This window comes from Bacillus rossius, chromosome 8 (genome assembly GCF_032445375.1).
Source record: "Bacillus rossius redtenbacheri isolate Brsri chromosome 8, Brsri_v3, whole genome shotgun sequence".
NCBI classification, from domain to species: Eukaryota; Metazoa; Arthropoda; class Insecta; order Phasmatodea; family Bacillidae; genus Bacillus; species Bacillus rossius.
The window spans coordinates 41,991,267-42,010,953 of record NC_086336.1 but is presented as its reverse complement, the minus strand read 5'-3'; the positions used below and the strand labels follow the sequence as shown (position 1 = coordinate 42,010,953).

Sequence of the window (19,687 nt, the reverse complement as noted above, 5' to 3'; positions counted from 1 at the left end):
TAGAGTACTCACCCCAACACACGGGTGGTGCGACCGTGGATCCTTGTCTGGCAGCATAGTAACATATCCTGTCACTTCCGGGTCGTCAGTGTCTGCAGTCAGACACGAAGAATCATCAACCCTTCTGCCCCAGGTCAGTAGGCCTCTACACTACTACACGTCAGCAGTTAACTGTTCTCTATCACGTGCGTGTAACAACATAAATGGAGTTTCAGTCAAAGCTCTGAAATAAATAAATAAATGTAGTAGCGTGGAAACACCTTTTTTTAAAATGGATTTCCGAATTAGCATTACATTGTGCATAAAACATTAGATGCGTGTACTTATGTACGCTCGTTATAAGTTATACTTACTCGCCATGATTAAAAACTACCTTTAAATTTTGCATGCAGATAATTAATAGAAATAAAATAATAAAAGGACTGGAGTGATATTATAAATACGGTTTGGTAAAGTATAAATTCAAACAAATTTAAAATTTTGAATTAATACTAAGTATTCAATATCAATATGAACACAAGTATAAAATAAATTATTTAATTGAGTAAAATAATAAAGATAAAATTTTCATTATTTATTATGAAAATCAAAAAAAAATTGCTGAATGTTTACGCTAATTAATGATTTTAATGATACCTAAAGAAATGATGCAATATTTATAATGCAATTAAATCGTGCATACGGAAACATGACCTCAGGTATACAAATACACTTGAAATTGCATTTGAAAAAGTTTACAAATACAATTTATATCACTTATATTAACAATAAATAAATGATTTTAGTGATATGGACCAGTATGCAATATCAATCACTAAAGTATAATAATTAAAAGCACAATTATAATTTTTCTTTGTGTGCAGCTTTTATTTTGTATGCACCTTTTTTTTATCCTATGAAAATACCGTTGAATGGTGCACGCAAATTGTAAAAATTCACTGTCGTTATTTTTTTCATAACGCGCCTAAAGTATAACTTCAAAAAATTTATATTATAAATAAAAAACATTAAAGTAGATATCTGTCTCATGAACGTCCCAAACAAGAGATTTCACAAGTCAAAAATACAGATCATGGGTCCTTGATTATCTGAACCCAATTTCTTGACTTTTCATTGTACGCTTAAGTTTTGTCCTGGGTGTGGGATTCAAAACATTGTGAAACATGGTCTTATTGTGTGTAATAGGATTTTTTTTTTGTTAAATTTTAGTGACGAGGCATTTCTTTAAACTATAAGGGAACCCTATCTTTGCTGGAAACATTCACATCCGTAATCTGGAGTTTCACTACATACATAATACTTCTAACGCCAGCATCATTTAATTAATGGTCCCTGTTCGAAAGATAATTGACTTAAAAAAAAATTGTTACTGCCATATTTTTTATTTTGCTTGACTTAACCCGAGATGCAGCGCAGTCTTCCAGCCCTATCTTGACACGAAATTTTATCATCAACATGATAACACACGCACACATATGTGAACTGCATTTGTGTACTTACATGTAACATGCTCTGATTTACACTCTTTCACCAAAATAAATACATATTTTTAGTCTGGTTTGGTTTTAAAACAGACAGTTTTCTTTTTTATCATAACGTAGAAATTAATTATGTGCATAAAAGTTTTATTATTGGTACATTATTAAACCTCACCTTCGATTTTGGTATGATGTCTGTCGGGTTCACAGCTGGTAACCTGCAAAAACAAACAAAACGATCATTTTCTTTTGCAAGAATAATATATTTTTTTCTGCTACTTCGTAAACAATGAATGGCTATTTTCTTTTATATATATATATATATATATATATATATATATATATTAAACTGTGTGTACACATATAGTAAATGGAACAGAAATATTAAAGTAAAATTACAGAAATTTGAAAATTTGTACATTTACATGAACACAACTGTTATCACTTCAAAATATTGTTCGCGTTAATACTGGGTTCAGATTCTTACCCGGGCATTTATGCTTTGTGTTGTACCAGTACCTCCAATAGTCAAAGTTATTTGTAAACCGTTCCCTTAATAGCTTTCAAGTCTTAACTGCGCACATAATAAGCATGATCCAACGAAAAAAAGTCAAATTGGTGAATAGTATATTATTTTTTCCCATGGTTTAAAAATATAATGCTTGACTGCAACATTAATTAAAATATAAAATCATACGGCAATTTTCGTAAAAAAAAAATCCCCAGTATTATCTCGAGAACTTATATCATATATGCAGAAATAATCATAGACATGCGTTGTAGAAAGTTACAATATCGTTCTTGTAATTTTACTTTTTATTTGGCAACAGTTTTCCAAAGGAATATTTTTTTTAAATTACAGAATATTTAGTTCTGTGTGTGGGATATAAATGTATGATCGTAATTATTTTTTTCTTCCGTCGTTACTTACGACACTGTTTGCCATGCAGGAATTGGCATGCACCCTGCTTCGGATATGTGCTTCCCAGAGTTGCGCTGTGTTTCAGCGGCCAGACAGATCTCACTGCCAAGGCGATCCGGGTTCGATTCCCGAATAACCGCGGGCGGGAAGAGGGACGGAGGAGGACTCCTCGGTGATATCCCCTCCCCCCCTTCCCCTCGCAGAAATCGTTGGGCCTTATCCCAGCTCACGTACGTCCCAGCCCGATGCGCGCATTGGATACACGACATTAGGGCCCACCTTCGAAATTGTTATTTTTACGTGCAAGCCGAGCGCTCACAAAAATACGAGCTAAATTTGGTTCCAAAGCCCGATCTCATATGTCACTCTCGCTTTTATGGTAATTAGTATTTGGTTGACAAAATCATAAAGATTTTTCACATTGCAGCCATCGCATATTACGTTATATTGAGAATATATAATTTATGTTTCATATATACTTGACATATTATTTGCAAAAATGTATTTTTTTAAATTTTTTGTTTAACTAATTATAAACTTAGTTCTGTTCTTTTTTATTTTGCTGGGTAATGTATAGGCGTAACTACTATAGTTATATTTTTTCATATGTTCCTTCGTTAAAATCTGTATATTTCAATAATAAAACCAAAATGATGGGTAATGCTGAGGCGAAAATGTTTTCTCACGGTATGTTCGTTATTTTCCTTTTTATGAAATTACTTTGGTTTTGATGACTAATCCTGTACATTCATCTCGATAACTCTCTTCAAGTTTGTGTTTCGACATTGTGAAAAAAAAAAAAAAATTCGACAAAACATAAAACGCAAGAGACCTATCCGTGTGGAGTTGAAAGGTTGAAACCCTACAAAATGGCAATGACGATAAAATTAAGGATCGAACATAACTAAAACCAGTGAATAACTCGAGTTAAATTTGTAACCATGAGATAACGTCATCACTGTTTTGCAAATTAGGCTTGAATTAATTTGGTGGTTATCTTAAAATTAAATAAAGTTAACCTTAAGATTTCCGTCTGGTCAGACGTGTAGGCCTATCTTTGTGAGCGATGGGTGCTTCTAGCGCGCTGTCTTCTCGTCGTGCACAGGACAACTATGAGATTAGAGCGGTAACCATAGCATTATATGGCAGAGAAATAAAGATTAAGGTGAAATGCAAGTCCTTGGAGCGTTTTCAATAATCTCTACCGGGAATTTCATGCCTGAAAGATATTCTGAAAATCGATTTTCCAGCCATTTTAACTCTTTACGAGCGAAATACGGAAAAGCAACCACTCATCCGCGATGAAGCAGATGACTGGGAACCGGAGCCCCTTCACACGCAGTCAACTAGTCCGCTCTGGCGGGCGGCCAATAGGCGCCTGTGCCGCTCACCAGTAGACTCAGCACAAGACACCACTCGGCATTCGTCCATCACAGCAGTCGTGATGGAGGGCCTTCCACCGGTCGGTCTCAATGTGGAGCAGTTTATAGCAGTCCTGCGATATGGGATATGTGAGGAGTACAGCGATAAAACCAGGAGTGAAGCATGCAGGGAAGTGGCACGAAAATGCTATGGCAATCCTTCTATCTTGCTTCTCTTCTTGCAGGAGAGCAAGCACAAGAAGTGCTCCTGTTTTCTCTGGTTCTGACACCGCACCGACCTCCCGTTGGGGAGAGAAGTTGATTCCACGAGTTGCCTGGTGCGGAACCCAGCCCAAAGAGAGTCTTCACACGGCAGTCAACTAGTCGAGAGTCAACCAGGCAACTGAGCTGGATCAACCAAATCGTCTCGTTTGAAAGGGGCCCTTGAGGGACCCACCTACCCGGGCACACATTAGGTGCGTAGAGCTTCAGGGGAAAACTATCCTAAGGGCGTTTTTTCTTTCTTTCTATTTTCGAAATGTTTTAATGAATTCGCTTAGTGCCGAGAACAGTATTATTAGAAGAGTAAAATTTCAGGCGTGATAAAACAGCCGGTGCAGGTTTTTTGAGCGCACTCGAGGGACTTGCATCGCACTGCACTGGAGCCCTGCGCGCCAGCCCGGAGGCGAGGCCGCTGGAAGCTCCGGCACAGATCCACCCCGGGCGGGGTCCCTGGAGCTAGGGGCTCACCGTCACGCCGGCGGGGGACGGGGCGCAGTCCCCGGCGCGCGCGGAGCACCGCCCCAGCAGCACGCAGCACAGCAGCAGTGCCCAGGCGGGCCACAGGCAGAACATGGTGCAGTTGAGCGCGAACAGCAGCAGCCTGCAGGCCGAGCGACAACCACACACTTAACCACTCTGTGATACCACAAGGTAGATATTGCAACTTTGTACAGTATATGAAAACACAAAAAAAAAAAAAACCTAATTTTGTATTTTAATCCATGTTTCATTCAAGGATATACAGGGTGTCCACAAAAGACCTTTACAACTTCAAACCTAAATAAAAAAATAATGTGACAAGGTATATGGATGGGGTTTGTGGCACTGTGCTCAAAGTTTTTATGTGAATTTGTTTCTGTTTGTTGCAGTTGTGAATGGTAACTGACATCCAAACATCACAGAAGATGGCTACACCCCAAAAGAAAGCGCAATGTGTATCCTGGTTCATCGAAACAAAATCAGATACACAGGTGCAACGGAACTTTAGGACCAAATATGCGAGAGAACCACCTTCACGACCCACAATTCGTGAGTGGCACAAAAAATTTATGGAGACATGGGAGTGTTCTGCAGCAAAAAGGCAGTGGTCGGCCAAGCACAAGTGCGGGAGACATTGAACGTGTTCGTGAGGCCTTTGTCCGGATCCCCGGTAAGTCGATTCGTACCGCCGCGAGACAATTGGAGTTACCTCGTTCGACTGTTCACAAAGTTCTGCACAAAAACCTGAGACTGTACGCTTACAAAGTGTAGTTGTTACAAGCTCTTCAGCCATCGGATGGACCACGCCGCAAGATTTTCGCTACAGATATGCTGGCTCGAATGTACGTGGAGGAAGATTTTCTTGAACGCATTCTGTTCACTGACGAGGCAACGTTTCATGTGTCAGGTCTACTAAACAGGCACAATGTGAGGATATGGGGATCTGAGAACCCACATGCCTCCAGAGCACTTGTGCGCGATAGCCCAAAAATTAACGTGTGGTGTGGGCTAATGAGCACCCGAATAATTGGGTCATTCTTCTTCACCGAAAAAAAAAACAATCACATCCAATGTCTATCTCGATATGCTTACTGAATTTGCTGTCCCACAGTTGGATGGAATTCAAAATCATGTCATCGTTCAGCAGGATGTGGCACCACCTCACTGGGGAATGGCAGTTCGTGCCTATCTCAATGAACAATTTCCTGACAGGTGGATCGGAAGAGATGGTCCGATACCGTGGCCACCTCGTTCGCCTGACATAACCCCTCTTGATTTCTTTCTTTGGGGTTATGTTAAGGATCGAGTGTACCATACAAATGTTCCCAACATCGATGAGCTGAAGCGGTGGATCGTGCAAGCTGTAGCCTCAATTGATGCAGGACTTCTTGAGCGAACGTGGAAGGAAATCGAGTATAGGCTTGATGTGCTGCGCGCAACTAATGGCGCGCATATTGAGATTTATTGACTGGACAACTAGATTAAATTCACATAAAAACTTGGAGAGATTCTGATCACAATGCCACAAACTCCATTCAGATACCTTATCACATTATTTTTTTTATTTAGTTTTGAAGTTGTGAAGGTTTTTTGTGGACATCCTGTATATTTTTTTAACCATGGAAAATATGATCGATAATTCAACAATTTGACTTAATTTTGTTTTATTATCCTTATTAATGTGTGCGCAGTTGATACTGGAAATTTATCAAGGGAACGGTTTAAAAAAATAACTTTTAACTGCTCGAGATACTGCGACAACAAAGTATTACTTGGTGGAACACTATTTTGTACCGATACAGTTGCTTTCGCCAATGTCTGTAATTTTACATGAATGTTTCTGTTTCGTTTACAAAGAAAAAAATGTTACCGTGCAGGTGATTGGCGCGTATGCGGCACTTTGCAGTTCGTCAGAAACAATTAAAAGTCGGTTTACGGCTTTCCTTCTACCACTTAACGGATATTAGACCTCGCTTTTTTCCGTTTCCAGGCCCGGGTTTATTAACTCAGCAAGAAACGCAAAACGCTAAATGTTCCATAATCACATTTTAGAGTACCGGTTTACTAAATGTTCAACAATTACATTTTAGAGTACCGGTTTACAAACTACGCAAGGTGGAGTAGCGCAATGCAAGTTTTGTTCAACTTCCAACTTTCTTGCGTTTCGACTTGCGTTTGGCCTAATACGGCTATTTCTTAAGAAAAGTATTCCAAAACTTTTGAGATGCAGACGTTATGTGCATGGAAACCCACGATGTTTTTTTTTCATATAATTTTATTTACGTTCACACTTTTTAAACTTTCATACAGTGATAGAAAATAACGTTTTAAATCAATTTTTTAAATTAATATCGTTTTCGTGATAAGTATGAATTATTAAAAGAATCTAGGGGTAAAATATGTCTTACAATTTTTTGTATATATATTTTTTAAGTTGTAGAGTAAGAGACGTCTTGTGACATGCGTGCTTTATAAACGACTGTAACTTTCATTCGTTGGTTGAGTGTTGTGCTGTTATGTCGTTGCGTTTATTGCGTGGTTTATGAACCCAGTATTAGGGTCACTTGCAGATTCAGGCAAGTAAAATGTAAGAAACACCCTTGCAGGTTAATCAAATGGAGAAATACTTTACTTTACCTCAAATCACGACTATGCAAGTCGGTCTTATCGTAGGTAGGTACGTACTGACCAAACCACGTAAACAGTTTGAAGTAAAATATTACCAACATACTAACTATTTAAATCAGGAAACAAGATAGAGAAACTTATAAATGTAGTAATTTGCTATTTGTCCTTACACTTTCACATATAGATAAAAAGAAACCAATAAACAATCCAATGGAACAGTTTCAAAAACCTAATACCAAATTAATAAATTAAATTTACAATGCTATCGATAATCTACTGACCAACTAATACGATACGTAGATAATTGCGCAAAATTTTTCTAAGTTCACGCAAGTTCTTCGTTCGTTTTATTAAGCACGATTCAGCCTTAGGCACATTTTTCTAGCAATGTTTAGTTGTGAATTTTGGACAACAACGAGCCTTATTTTCATAAGTAGTTTTTAAGGTAAATAATAAATAATAGTTTCAAAAACTAAAAACACTCTTTATATAGAAAACCAAACTAAAAAATAGAAAATAAATTTTAATGATTTTGAATTAAGAATAGTGTAAAATTTTTTATAAAGATAAATTAATAATAGTTTAAATAAGAAAATAATTTATTTTATTTAAAAAAAAGCGTGGGGTGCATGGTGTCAATAGTTATAAATATTTTATTGACAGATATGAGTAGAAGGTTTATCATTTCGATAATATCTTAAAAAGCACCCCACGCTTTTTCTTAAATAAAATAAATTATTTTCTTATTTACACTATTATTAATTTATATTTATAAAAAATTTTTACACTATTCTTAATTAAAATTTATTAAAATTTATTTTCTATTTTTTAGTTATGTTTTCTATATAAAGAGTGTTTATAGTTTTTGAAACTATTATTTATTTTCTACTTTTTAGTTTGGTTTATTTATAAAATTGTTTTTTTCCCCTCAATTTCTTTCAGGTAAAAATCCTTAAACTGTAAGTTTTGCTCTCTATCCAAATATGTTTTTTGATATATCATCTGTCAAACTTATCCATATTTTCCGTGTTTGATGTCTTTTATTTAATGATTTACTGACCTCGGCATAGTTTGGAGTATTTTTAACTGCTTGGTGTAGATTTGCATGTTGGTGTTCGAGTGGAATTTCAAAAATCTGCCCATCAGGTGTAGCTATTGAGGTTATGCATATGGTGTTTGATTTCCCATCTGCTGTTGGTTTCACAGCAAAATCAAACCTCAATTTTTCCATATTTCGTGAAATATTTGCATAAAATGTTGTTTTATAATAATGTTTCACTCTTGGTTAATTGGTAAAAATGAAACAAAGACGTAATTGTGTTTCTCTATCGAAAGAAACAACATTTAAAGCCCTTATTTCAGTTTTTTTCTTCATATTTTTACAAATATAGATAATATTCTCTTCAAGAAAGTATATTGTTCACAATAATCATAACCCACTCTCAATTTTTATTTAATTAAATGTCACAATATTTAGTAGGCTTTGTTTATATCGCGCCAAAGAAAAACTGAAAGAAAAGAGTTCGCACATGAGCGAAATGGTTTTCTGTACATATATGTCTGTTTCATTTTACCAATTATATAAATTGACAGAAATCTTATTTTGCAAATTGATTAATGGAATAATCTTATCGAATTAGTGTATTGTCATCGGGCCTCGATAAATCTACAAAGTTTCAATGAAATCTGGCCCTTTAAAGTGGGTCAAAATCACACCCAAAAAAGTCGGTTACAAACATACATACAAACAAACATACAAACAAACATACAGGTGAAGCTAATATAAAGCGTGTAAAAATGGTTTAGTGGTGCGAAAATCTCTTTTTTAATGATACTTTATAACCTGATTTTTATTTGAACCACATATTGCGTTGAATGCAGGTTATTAAATTGAATTTGGACTATATTTTGAATTATTATGACTATAAACATAAGCATACAGTAAAAAAAGTAGTTTTGAAAGTACAAAGATCTTTCATGGGATACCTCACTTGACCTGATAAACTCACTTTGAAATTTACCCCTCTCCCCTTTTCGACCCCAAAAAAAATATCTACAACCCCTTGACCGATTTAGCTCATATACGACCTTGAAAATTATGTCGGCCCTACATGCCTACCTACCAAATTTTATGAAGATCCAATCAACGGTGCGAGCTGTATTGTTCGACAACGTAACTAGAGACAGGCATACTTACAGACGCCGATTCGCTCAAGTTTATTTGGAGACCACACCCATCTCGGGTGATCGAACATCCACGCAGGGCAAAGTGTAAGGATAAGTAGTTTCATTTATTAACCCCTTCTTGGACAAAAAAATAACTCCCACATCTAGGGCCATGATGCTCTTTTTCGCAAAATGATTTCCATACTAGCTGTGCGTTTAAACTTTGTATCATTTTCTGTGTTATGTGGTTGGCTGGTTTGTTTCAGGCACGTGTCTGCCGTCTCCACACCAATCACAGCCATCCAGTGCGGGTGCAAACGCTTCCTGAATGGCCCGGCCAAAAAGGGCGATGGTTTTTTCTTGCAGACGGTCGCAAATTACAAGGGAACAATCGCTAGCGCAGGCATGCTTTACTTCCGTCTAGATATATCATAATTTTTTTTCCGAAAAATACATGCCCCTATTCAAAAAGAAATTTAAAATGGGTCCAGGACAGTTTCATACTCCTCAAGACTTTAAAATACAAACATAATTTTAATATGCATATGTTAATTCTGGGAACTTTCGAACATCTGATTGTCAGAAATCTATTACGAGTATCTCTTACTTTACGTTCTAATTAACCTTCCGTCTAAATAACTGCAGTAAGTATTCCTTAAGTTTTAACATTAAGCATCCACTTACTTCAGACTTTTTTCTTTGGAACACGACTTTTATAATTGGTTCCGATTGTAAAAATAAAAGCATCTCTAAAGTTTATCAGGATGATTCCAAATTAACAGGATTATCCTAATTGAAACTTCATTACATCTATAGATATGTCAAACTACTGGTGTTAGATGTTACACTTCAAAAAGTAAAGGGAATGATTCAGTACAGGTAGCTACCCACGTTTTTGCGTATTATCTTGTTAAAAGTGGACTGAAAGCGATTGGTGCGATGTCGAATTACTACTCAGCACACCGAGTGAACAGAGGTGAGTTGTTTTTTTTTTTTTTTAAGTCTGAGGTTCATCTCCTTGCCAGGAAACAGTATTTTCAGACTTAACGATTTTTCTCAATATATATTGTGTTGAAATTAAGCACGTCGTTTCCTCACAAACAACGAGTTTAAAAGTTTACCCATCGCCCATCGCCAACGTGGTCCTGAGAAGTAGTTGATTCCCCATTGGCAGCTCACGAAAGCTTTTAAAAAAATACATTAAAATGTCAAGAAAAGTAACCACAAATATTTAATATATTTTTATAAGGTTTATATTGTCTTAAGTTAAAATTTTCTTTTTGCCTTTTGTTAAATGTCAATCCCAAAATAACTGACTATGTTGAGTGGTTCTCTTCAGAATTCAATAGTTTTGGTTATGATAGCATTATTATATAAATATTTTTTTGCTCTTTAATACAATTTTAAGCAATTAAAATTGGTAAGCCTTTGTTTCAACTAAACTATGCAAATCATTTCATACTGGTACACCTGCAATTTTGTTTTCAGAATTTTTATGAAAATTGTCCTATTATTGAAGTTCAGCCCAGAATATTGCCTAAGTTTTCTTCTAGCTCTTACAAGTTGGAAACCTCTGTAAACAATAGACTAAATATGGTTGTAGACCGCTCGCGTAAGGTGCGCAGTAGACATTTTTTGAGTCCATCACTAAACGATTGGTTTGCCAGTAGTACTGTCGTAAAAAAATGTAACATGGCGGACGGAAGTTGGTGCGTCGTTGAGGTTATGACATATTGTGATTTTTGTATGTCCGATTTTCAATACACTTAATGTTTAAAATTTCACTTAAAAGTTTATTTGAATATGTTTTGTGTCAAATTTCCAATTCACACTTCAAAATTTCAACAAAAACACGCGTATATCGTTGTGCCGTTAGTAAACAAAGTCAAATGGCGTTGTTTACAATGGCTTATTTTGACATTTCTGTTGGCAAATCGTAAGCCTGTAAAGGCCTTGTTCGAAGAAGACACGAATTGTTATGTATAATGTGTTTACTCTAAGCTGCAAACTGTTGCCTTAGACGAAACCTCTATCTGAAATTAAAATATTTGAAACCCCACCAAGTAAGTGAATTTGATTTCAATTCTAAAAAATTTCTTCCACTGATGTTTACAAGTAATTGCAGTGATTATAAATCACTGATAAATTAGTGATATACCACTAAATTAGCAGAGAATTAAACTTACATGCCATGTTGATATTTTTTCGTTTTTCGTCACTACTTTTATTTAAAGGATATTTAAAAAAATTAATCTCTATACCTTTCTTGCAGTTGTTGTTATACTACAAAGATTTTCAACATATATTCTATTAGTGTAATATCATGGGTGAAAAAAAGTTTACCAAAGTTATGATAATTACGAATACTTATGCAACTTTTTACAACTATGATATACACTAATTTAATATCTGTTGAACATATTTGTAGTAGAGAAAAAAATATCAAGGTAGGTATCGAATTAAAATTTTTAGAAATACTTAGTCCTTAAATAAAAGTGATGCTAAAAAAAGGAAATAAATCAGTATGGAGTGTGGGACCAAACCACAGACTTTCAGTTCATTCTACATCGATTTACCGCTCACGAACAGTTTGAATAGTTTGTTAGGTTAGATTAACTATGCTAAAGTACTATAAAATAGTAAGGACATATGTTCAGGTTAAAGTTCCTAGCTAACACATTTTAATGCAGTTTTAATGTACCTAACCTAACCAAATGTTAGAAAGGTAAACCAATTGCATCACAATGCCCAAGAGGAGGACTTGAAAACTTTTCAGTTAATATGACTAAACATATTTAAATCACATATTCGTGTTGTTAACAGCGATAAGAGAGACTCACGTGGCACATAGTTCGTTTATGCACACTTACTTCGACAAGATCCTGGAGGATCTGTCCGGAGACACGTCATGCACGTACTGCAGCAGCAACTCAAGGCCGTGCCGGCCAATCCTGTCGCACCACAGTCCTAGGATAGCTTTGATGAGCCCTGCAGGGGAGGGGAAAAAAAACTGTTTTGCATGTTTCGATGATAATGTGACTGAAGAGCTAATAACTAGAGACCTGAAAAATTCGCGGGTTCATTTCGTGTTATGCTAAAATTCAAATAATTATACCTTAGTGTGACTTCTGCCATTGGTTCACTGTTAATCTGGAGGACTAAGGGCCAATTAGAGACCCTCACTCATAGAAGTGACGAATCACAGGTTACCCAGTAGAGACGACTCACAAGTCAAGAACCAATGTATAGTTGGCATTTGCCCGAGTGTGTAGAGGATATTGGAGTCTATCCTGAAGTTTATTGAACCCGCAAATTTTTCCGGTCTCTACTAATAACAATCGCGTGTTTTTCTTCCTATCTGGTGCAGGTCGACACGAAGTCCATGCGAGAAATGGTGGCCCCGCCTAGTCAGAGGTGTATTTGTGTTGGTGATGCGGGATGATAAGTGCGACGCTCGCTGGTGCTTCTGGCGCGGTGTCGCCTCTGAGCTGGCGCGCTGTCTTCTCGTCGTGCACAGGGAAAATATGATATCAGAGCGGTAACCACGACATTATTGTGACGAAGAAATTAAAGTAAAGGTGTAATGCAAGTCCCTTGAAAGATTTCAAGAATCAGTACCATAGGTTTCGTCCCTAAATATAATTCTAAAAACACACGCTTTAGCAATTTTAAATCTTCTAAAAATAAAATTCGGAACCAGATCTACTCATATGCACACTCAGCGTACTCTTAAAACCATTTCGTAACAGACAGCACTCGGATATCTAACGCAGTTTTCTGAAGTATTGCATATCGTATATGGGACCAGTTATAAGCGGAACCCTTAAAACTAGGTAGCTGTCTTTTACCCGGAAAATTCGCCAATGATTCCTGACCTGCCTAAAAGAATGATTGCAGTCACGTGATTATTAAACCTTACATTACGAAAAAAAAAATCCTGGGAACAGCGTCACAAACAATCTTATCTGTATTCAAATCTGTAGCTCACTTTTACGCTGCTAATAGTCGGTTACTGGAAGTATTGTTACGAGGATGCTAGAGGCGAGGCCGAAGCGCTGGCCAGCGAAGCAGGGTGTTCAGGGGAGGCCCTACCTCCCGGACAGATAGCGTCCGTCCCCCCTGCGATAATCGATAATCGATTACCAGCGGCGCCTCGATACCCGCTTCCCCTTCCTCAGCGTTTTCCCGTTGAGCCCGGAAATTAACTGTGAAACTCAAAGGTTCAGCATGTTCCCAGAGCCACGTCTGCATGAAGCGGCATAACTAGGACGCCATTGTTCTCGGACCTTCGAGTGTTAAGTCGGGGATTGTGATGGCGCGACATTTCGGAGGGTTTCGAAACCTTTCCAGGTCGGGACTTGGCAGGTGTGTGATCGGAGGTCGGCCTGCGGTGAGGAGTGTGAGAGTGATAGAGTCTGGGGGCGATTCCCGGAGTGACCTGCGAGTGAAGTGAAGTGAAGAGGATGAGTGACGGGTTGGTGAATCGGGGACCGAAGCATCCGGGTGTTGTATGTGCGGTGGAAGAGTGAGTAGTGCGAGGCAGTGTGTTGAGACAGAGGTGCGCACTAAGCGATGAGCAGTAGACAAAGTCACTATCGATCCGAGCTCCAGTGGGTTTACTCAATTTTGGACTTATGGGTGATTAATTAGTGGACAGACAAAAAATTGCTATAACTTAATTAACTGTGTGATTAGTTAATAAATAAAACTCAGGTTAGTTCATTAGGCTATCATTTCCGATTCTGTTTGTCCACTCGTAATAGTATTTAATTTTTCGCATTATTCCGGATCCAAAATGTAGGTAAATCTGTTATAAGCTGTGACTGGCTGTAAATTTACTATGTAGTCATCTGTAAATAATAAACCTGCGTTCTTGCCACTAAGTATCAGAGTCGTAACTTGTTAGTATTTAATTCGCTTACGTTCAGACACTTAATTAACAATCCTAACTTCTCGGCGCAACGATATATTAAAATACAATTGACTGATACGAGACTTTAGAAATAAGATTTTCGGAATGGAAAGAGGTTTTAGTGGAAATTTTAAATTTTTTTGCAACCTATTCTTTATAATAGGTTGTGGGATTAAGTTTAGTTTATGTAAAATAACAATTTTTGAGAACAACAGTCTTTCTATGTTATTGCAGAAGCTTTAGCATCATTGCACTTAAATCGAAAGGCAGGAATAAAGTAAGTAAACAACCAATTATGAAAAGTAATTAATTACTTATGGAACGTATAGGTATATACTCACCTAGTATAAGCTGTAGAGCTAAAATCCAGGTTAAAGCTGGAAGCAGCCATTCAGCCATTCGCAAACATTGTATGTCACCCGGTGTTTCGCATAGGAAAGCAACGGCCATATCGTTGGGTAAATGATTATACCTTATTAGAGGCGTATTCTTTGTAACACCTAAAACGCATAGAACGTAGATCCGTAAAATCATAAATTAATTATGCAGTCAATGAGCTTTTTGTAGAATAAAACTACGACCGTAGAACCACGGAGTACTTATGGAGACCATATAACAATGATAAACAAAGGATTTTTAGTTAGTAACAATAGTATTCACTCTATCCTTGTAAGAATTAAGATGCTCATAACAAGTTAAGTCACAGAAAAGAGGTAGAATATAATGGAAGGTTTAATACCTTCTCAGTAGTACCTATGTAAATGGGACTCCGCCAGGCTTCAGGCTGAGGAGCCGAGGAGCCGTCCGCCATCTTGGATTCTGACGTCACGGCGAACCTCTTGGATGTTGTGACCTTGACCTTTGACCTTGACATTTGACCTTCAAAATGTGTCAAAATTCACTAAAATTGGGCAAAATTTGCCCAAAACTCCTCAAAATTCGTCACAAATTCGAATTTTTAGAAAAAAAATCTGCCAACAAATCTCAAAAAATTTCACAATTCAAAAATTAGGATTTCGAAAAAACTCAAAAGCCGTTTTGCCTTAGAAAGTACTCAAAATCCTAAAAGCGGCTTAAGCATTCTTAGAGCTAGCCGCTCTAAGCCACCGAGGTCATGACCTTGAAAATTAGGATGCCATGGCAGCCATTTTGAATCATGACGTCACCGTTGCAATTATCGTTACGGCCGCTATCTTTAAAATATTTATTTACTATCCGATTTTAAAAAAAATAAAATTAAAAAAAACAATTAATAAAATTTTAATAAAAAATATTTAAAAATTTACTTTTACGACACGGAGTTCGGAGTCATCGGTTCGAACCCGGCGAGGGTAAGAAAATAAAAAATGGCGACCGATCCTTCCCTCACAGTGGCTGCTGGCATACTGACCCTCACCACTTATGCCAAAGTATATATATCGTCACATAGTATGACGTCATGTCCGCCATCTTGAAAATCCGTAATTTTTATGTTAGAAAAATGAGAAAAAATTAAAAAATCATTAAAAAAAATTAATCAATCGAATTAATTAATAAAAATCTTTAGAAATACCGTTGCAATTTTCGTTACGACCACCATATTGAAAATCCATAATTTTAATGCTAGAGATTCGAGAAAAATTCCAAAATTCATCAAATAAATTTTTAAGCAATATAAGTACTGATTAATTTGATCGTTTCCTGTCCTTGGTTCTATCTTTGGTTGATGCAAAACATATTAATATTATTTAAAAATAATAATTTCAATAAATCATGATCAAAATTCTTAAAGAGGCTAAATGTCCTCTACTACCATCATCCTAAAAGTCATAATGCCCGCCATCTTGGAAATTCGTAATTATTTAGCTATAACTCGGGAAAATGTCCAAAATTCATTAAATAAATTTGCAACCAATAAAATGATTAATTAGATCGACTTAGGTCCTTGGTACGATTCGGAATGAAGATGAAAAAAAAAATTAAACATAACAACAATTCAACATAATAGTGACAGTTCGAGAAATAAAGCAACACAAGTTCTTTCACATAATAAACTTTATTACATAATATACCTATATTCTACAACACGAACACTTGCGAAAGCCAGCAATCATATAAACATTTAGGTCCGCATAGGCGTGAAATGACTAATTCTTAGCTCCAATCGGCTTATACTAGACAGAGTCCAACCAGAACCTTTACAGACATAGTCCTCCTCTTCTTGACAGAGTTTCTGGATACCGTTTTTAACAGTTTGCGTCACATCGTCAGAATTGTAAATTACTGCAGCCGATGTCTTGAATGCACACTTCTTCACTTCGTCTTCGAATGGATACGGCTTTCCATATATACAGTCCAACCACAAGTTATAATTTAATGGACCGTTTGTTGCTACGTCATAAGTAAGCTGATTGATTATGTCCTCTCTGATATCAAGAAAATTACAAATGTATTTTGACTCACCTAACGTATTTAGATAAAAGTAGTCTTTCAATGTTCCACGAAATGCAGACTGCGCCAAGTAGAACCCATTATCATTAACTTATAATGCGCCCAACACAGTCTTAGGTTTATTTTCATGTTCAGACGCCATACCAATCGGTTGCTGCACATCGGTTTTCTTGCTTGTTCTCTTACGAGTCTCCAATCTAAAGCGATGAGTCGAAATTTCTACAGGTAGTTCTTCAGTAGACACACGGACTTTACCGTTGCATTTTTTCACATGTCGTCGCAAACTATCAATACGTGTAAACCAGTCATGACACCCATCACAGCGAAACTTTATACGAGAAGGAATCTTCTTGCATTTACTCCGTTCATGTCTTCGTGCTACATGAGCAAATGCGAACGTCATATCACAAGGATACCGGGGTGATGAAGACAAGCCTTTCAAACCGATCCAGATACTAACGTTGCCGCAGTTGCGCCATCTCCAGGCATACTCTTATGAACATCAATGCATCGTTGTTGCACCGAAACCTTTACTTTCTGCCGCGCAGCAGAACCTTTACATGTCTTCATGTGCGTTTTCATATTATCTTTTCTGGCAAACTGCTTATGGCATTTCTCACAAACAAACATTTTACGATAAAGGTTCTTGGCACATTCTCTCTTCTCATGCCGTCGAGTATTGCTGTTGTTTGAGAAAATCTTGTCACAGTAACAACACCGATACACGTTAGTAGTTGAATCACCAGCCATTGAAGTCTCCATCGAGGGTGAAATGAAGGTCATCGAGTTTTCCTGTGTAGTCAGCACCACCGGCATTAAATTCTCTTCGTCTGGTGGTACCGCGACTGTTGAAGTCTCCTCCAATGTTGACATCCTCGTTGCCGTCGGGATCTGCCCCTTCTTCGTCACCGCTGACGTCAGGGTTCCCGTAGACTATGGTACAACGTCCATCAAGTTCGTCGTTTTAGACGGTAAAGATGCCATCGAGTTCACAAGAACAGGTAATTACGTGACTTATGCACCAGAAGTAACAAACTATGTGATCCTTACACTGACGACGTCAGTAACAAACTGATCAACCTGCTTTCTAGGACTCGCTTATATACATGCACCGGATGGAATAATAAGCTAGTCAAATCAAGAACCATTTATTATAATACTCGAGTCAAAACTACATTTAAAAAAGAAGCACACCAAAATAAGGTAACTCATTTGGAAGCAAATTCATCAAATGAAATGAACACGCAATGCACGCACTATCAGCTTTCTTCACAAAGTTAACATTTAAAATTCGTTCAAGCAAAGTATCAAGCCAATGATACAACATATTAACATCATATTGGTCTCACTATCCTCAAAATTTCACAGTTTTATAAATCACACCGGTTATAGAATGACTTATAGTTTATAACACACATAATTTCAGCCATTGTTCTTTAACAAATTTGAATTTAAAAATATAAAATGTAAGTACTTGTTAAATTGAAGAACCAGTGGGTCGAGCATGGTTCTTTTCCTCGCCACCGTCATAGCGACGACGCGTCGCCGGTATGACGGCGGAGTTATGACGGCCTACGACGGCTTGGTAATCGATAATATGCAGAGGTTGGCAGTGAATTTACAGAAAGGATGTGTTTTATTTGGCAGTTGGTGTATCTGCTAGCAATTTACAGCCAATAGGAAACTACCTACACGAAAACAAGATTGTGGACATTTGTAAAACTTAGGCATGATGTGACTATCGAATTATATATTTTCCACAACTATATTCAATATTTATATCATTTTTCACTGTACGCCTGTTGGCGTTCCGTAAATATAAGTTTTACAGACTATTTTTTGCTCAGTAAAACACCCGTCACGTCTCAGTCTCAAAATATAATAAAATCGTTTTACATAGCAAAGTCGGTTATAATTATTAAATAGTATATAAGAAGGTTAAGGAGTGCATTAGAAACTGTGAAAGTTTGTAGTTTTTAATATGAAAATATTATTTAGCGATCTTGTGAAATGTGTTGCCCGTTATTATTAATTTTCTTTTCAATGGTCAGTTATTATTACTTTAAATCATATGATGAAAAAAGAATTTCAAAACACTTTTGTGATTCGACGTGAAACATTACAATACTAGACCTGATTTAATCATTATTTGGTAATTTTCGTCACCGTTAAAGTTAATTTGCCGATTTGAAGGTTCCGAAACAACTCGGTGTGCAAAAAATACTACTGTTATATTTAATTACATTATCCTTAGACTTGTTTATAGCATATTTTCTAGTACACTACAAGTTTTATTCACACTATTTTGTACCGTAGCCTATGTATTGGGTGAATACGCTGAAAATATTTATTTAGCATCTTGCAAGCTTGAAACAATATAACACGAAGTCGGTGTTGTTAATTAAATGCCTGAATATAATTTATTACGTAAACTGTAGTTGACAATATTGTGTCTGCATTTTATAACTACCAGAAGAGTATAGGAACTAAAAATACCCTTCAACGGAATTAATTACTTTCTTTTCACATAAGCCGCTCCTCTCACAAATTACAATTTTCGTATGAACTATAAACACGAAACCTCTCAACTCTACGTGAAACACTATTATTCCTACATTGTTACCATTTTATCATACTGAAAGTATTTGAGCGAATCTTAGGTGAATAAAATACGTTTCAATATGCGATACAGCAGGAGCAAACCTAGCCACAACGAGGGTGGGAAGTAGGCTGTCGTGGTTGGCACCCCCTGTGTCACACCACCACAAGTCAGACACCCGTCTGGGAACAGCCTTAAACACTCCACGTAAATTCTTAATCTTTTTCAAATTATTATTTTGCGGGCTGCTCCAATAAACGGGTGCCCCAAAATTCTTAAGTAAATTATTCAAAGACCTTTTGGAAAAGGAAGAGAACAGAGTAATAGTATTTAAAACGAAAAACATGTAATTACTTGAAATACCAAAAACTTTAATATGACTACTTGCGCATGAACATGGCAGGCAATTTAATTGAAGACAAAATCTCA

General features: G+C 36.7%; 1 protein-coding gene across 2 annotated transcripts in view; it reads right to left on the bottom strand.

Moving 5' to 3' along the window:
• Nucleotides 1-14,845, bottom strand: part of LOC134535312 (uncharacterized) — a 30,373-nt gene extending 15,528 nt beyond the window's left edge. The window contains exons 1-5 of one of the 2 annotated variants that reach the window (XM_063374380.1): nt 14,571-14,845; nt 12,188-12,305; nt 4,512-4,644; nt 1,654-1,696; nt 13-92 (exon numbers count right to left, since the gene is read on the bottom strand). In XM_063374380.1, the coding sequence (XP_063230450.1) occupies nt 13-92; nt 1,654-1,696; nt 4,512-4,644; nt 12,188-12,305; nt 14,571-14,763 (567 nt within the window). In that variant the 5' untranslated portion in view covers nt 14,764-14,845. Of the gene's footprint in view, nt 1-12; nt 93-1,653; nt 1,697-4,511; nt 4,645-11,503; nt 11,586-12,187; nt 12,306-14,570 lie in introns of those variants that run through there. The other variant, XM_063374381.1, reaches the window with a different exon arrangement.
• Nucleotides 14,846-19,687: the final 4,842 nt, after the last annotated feature.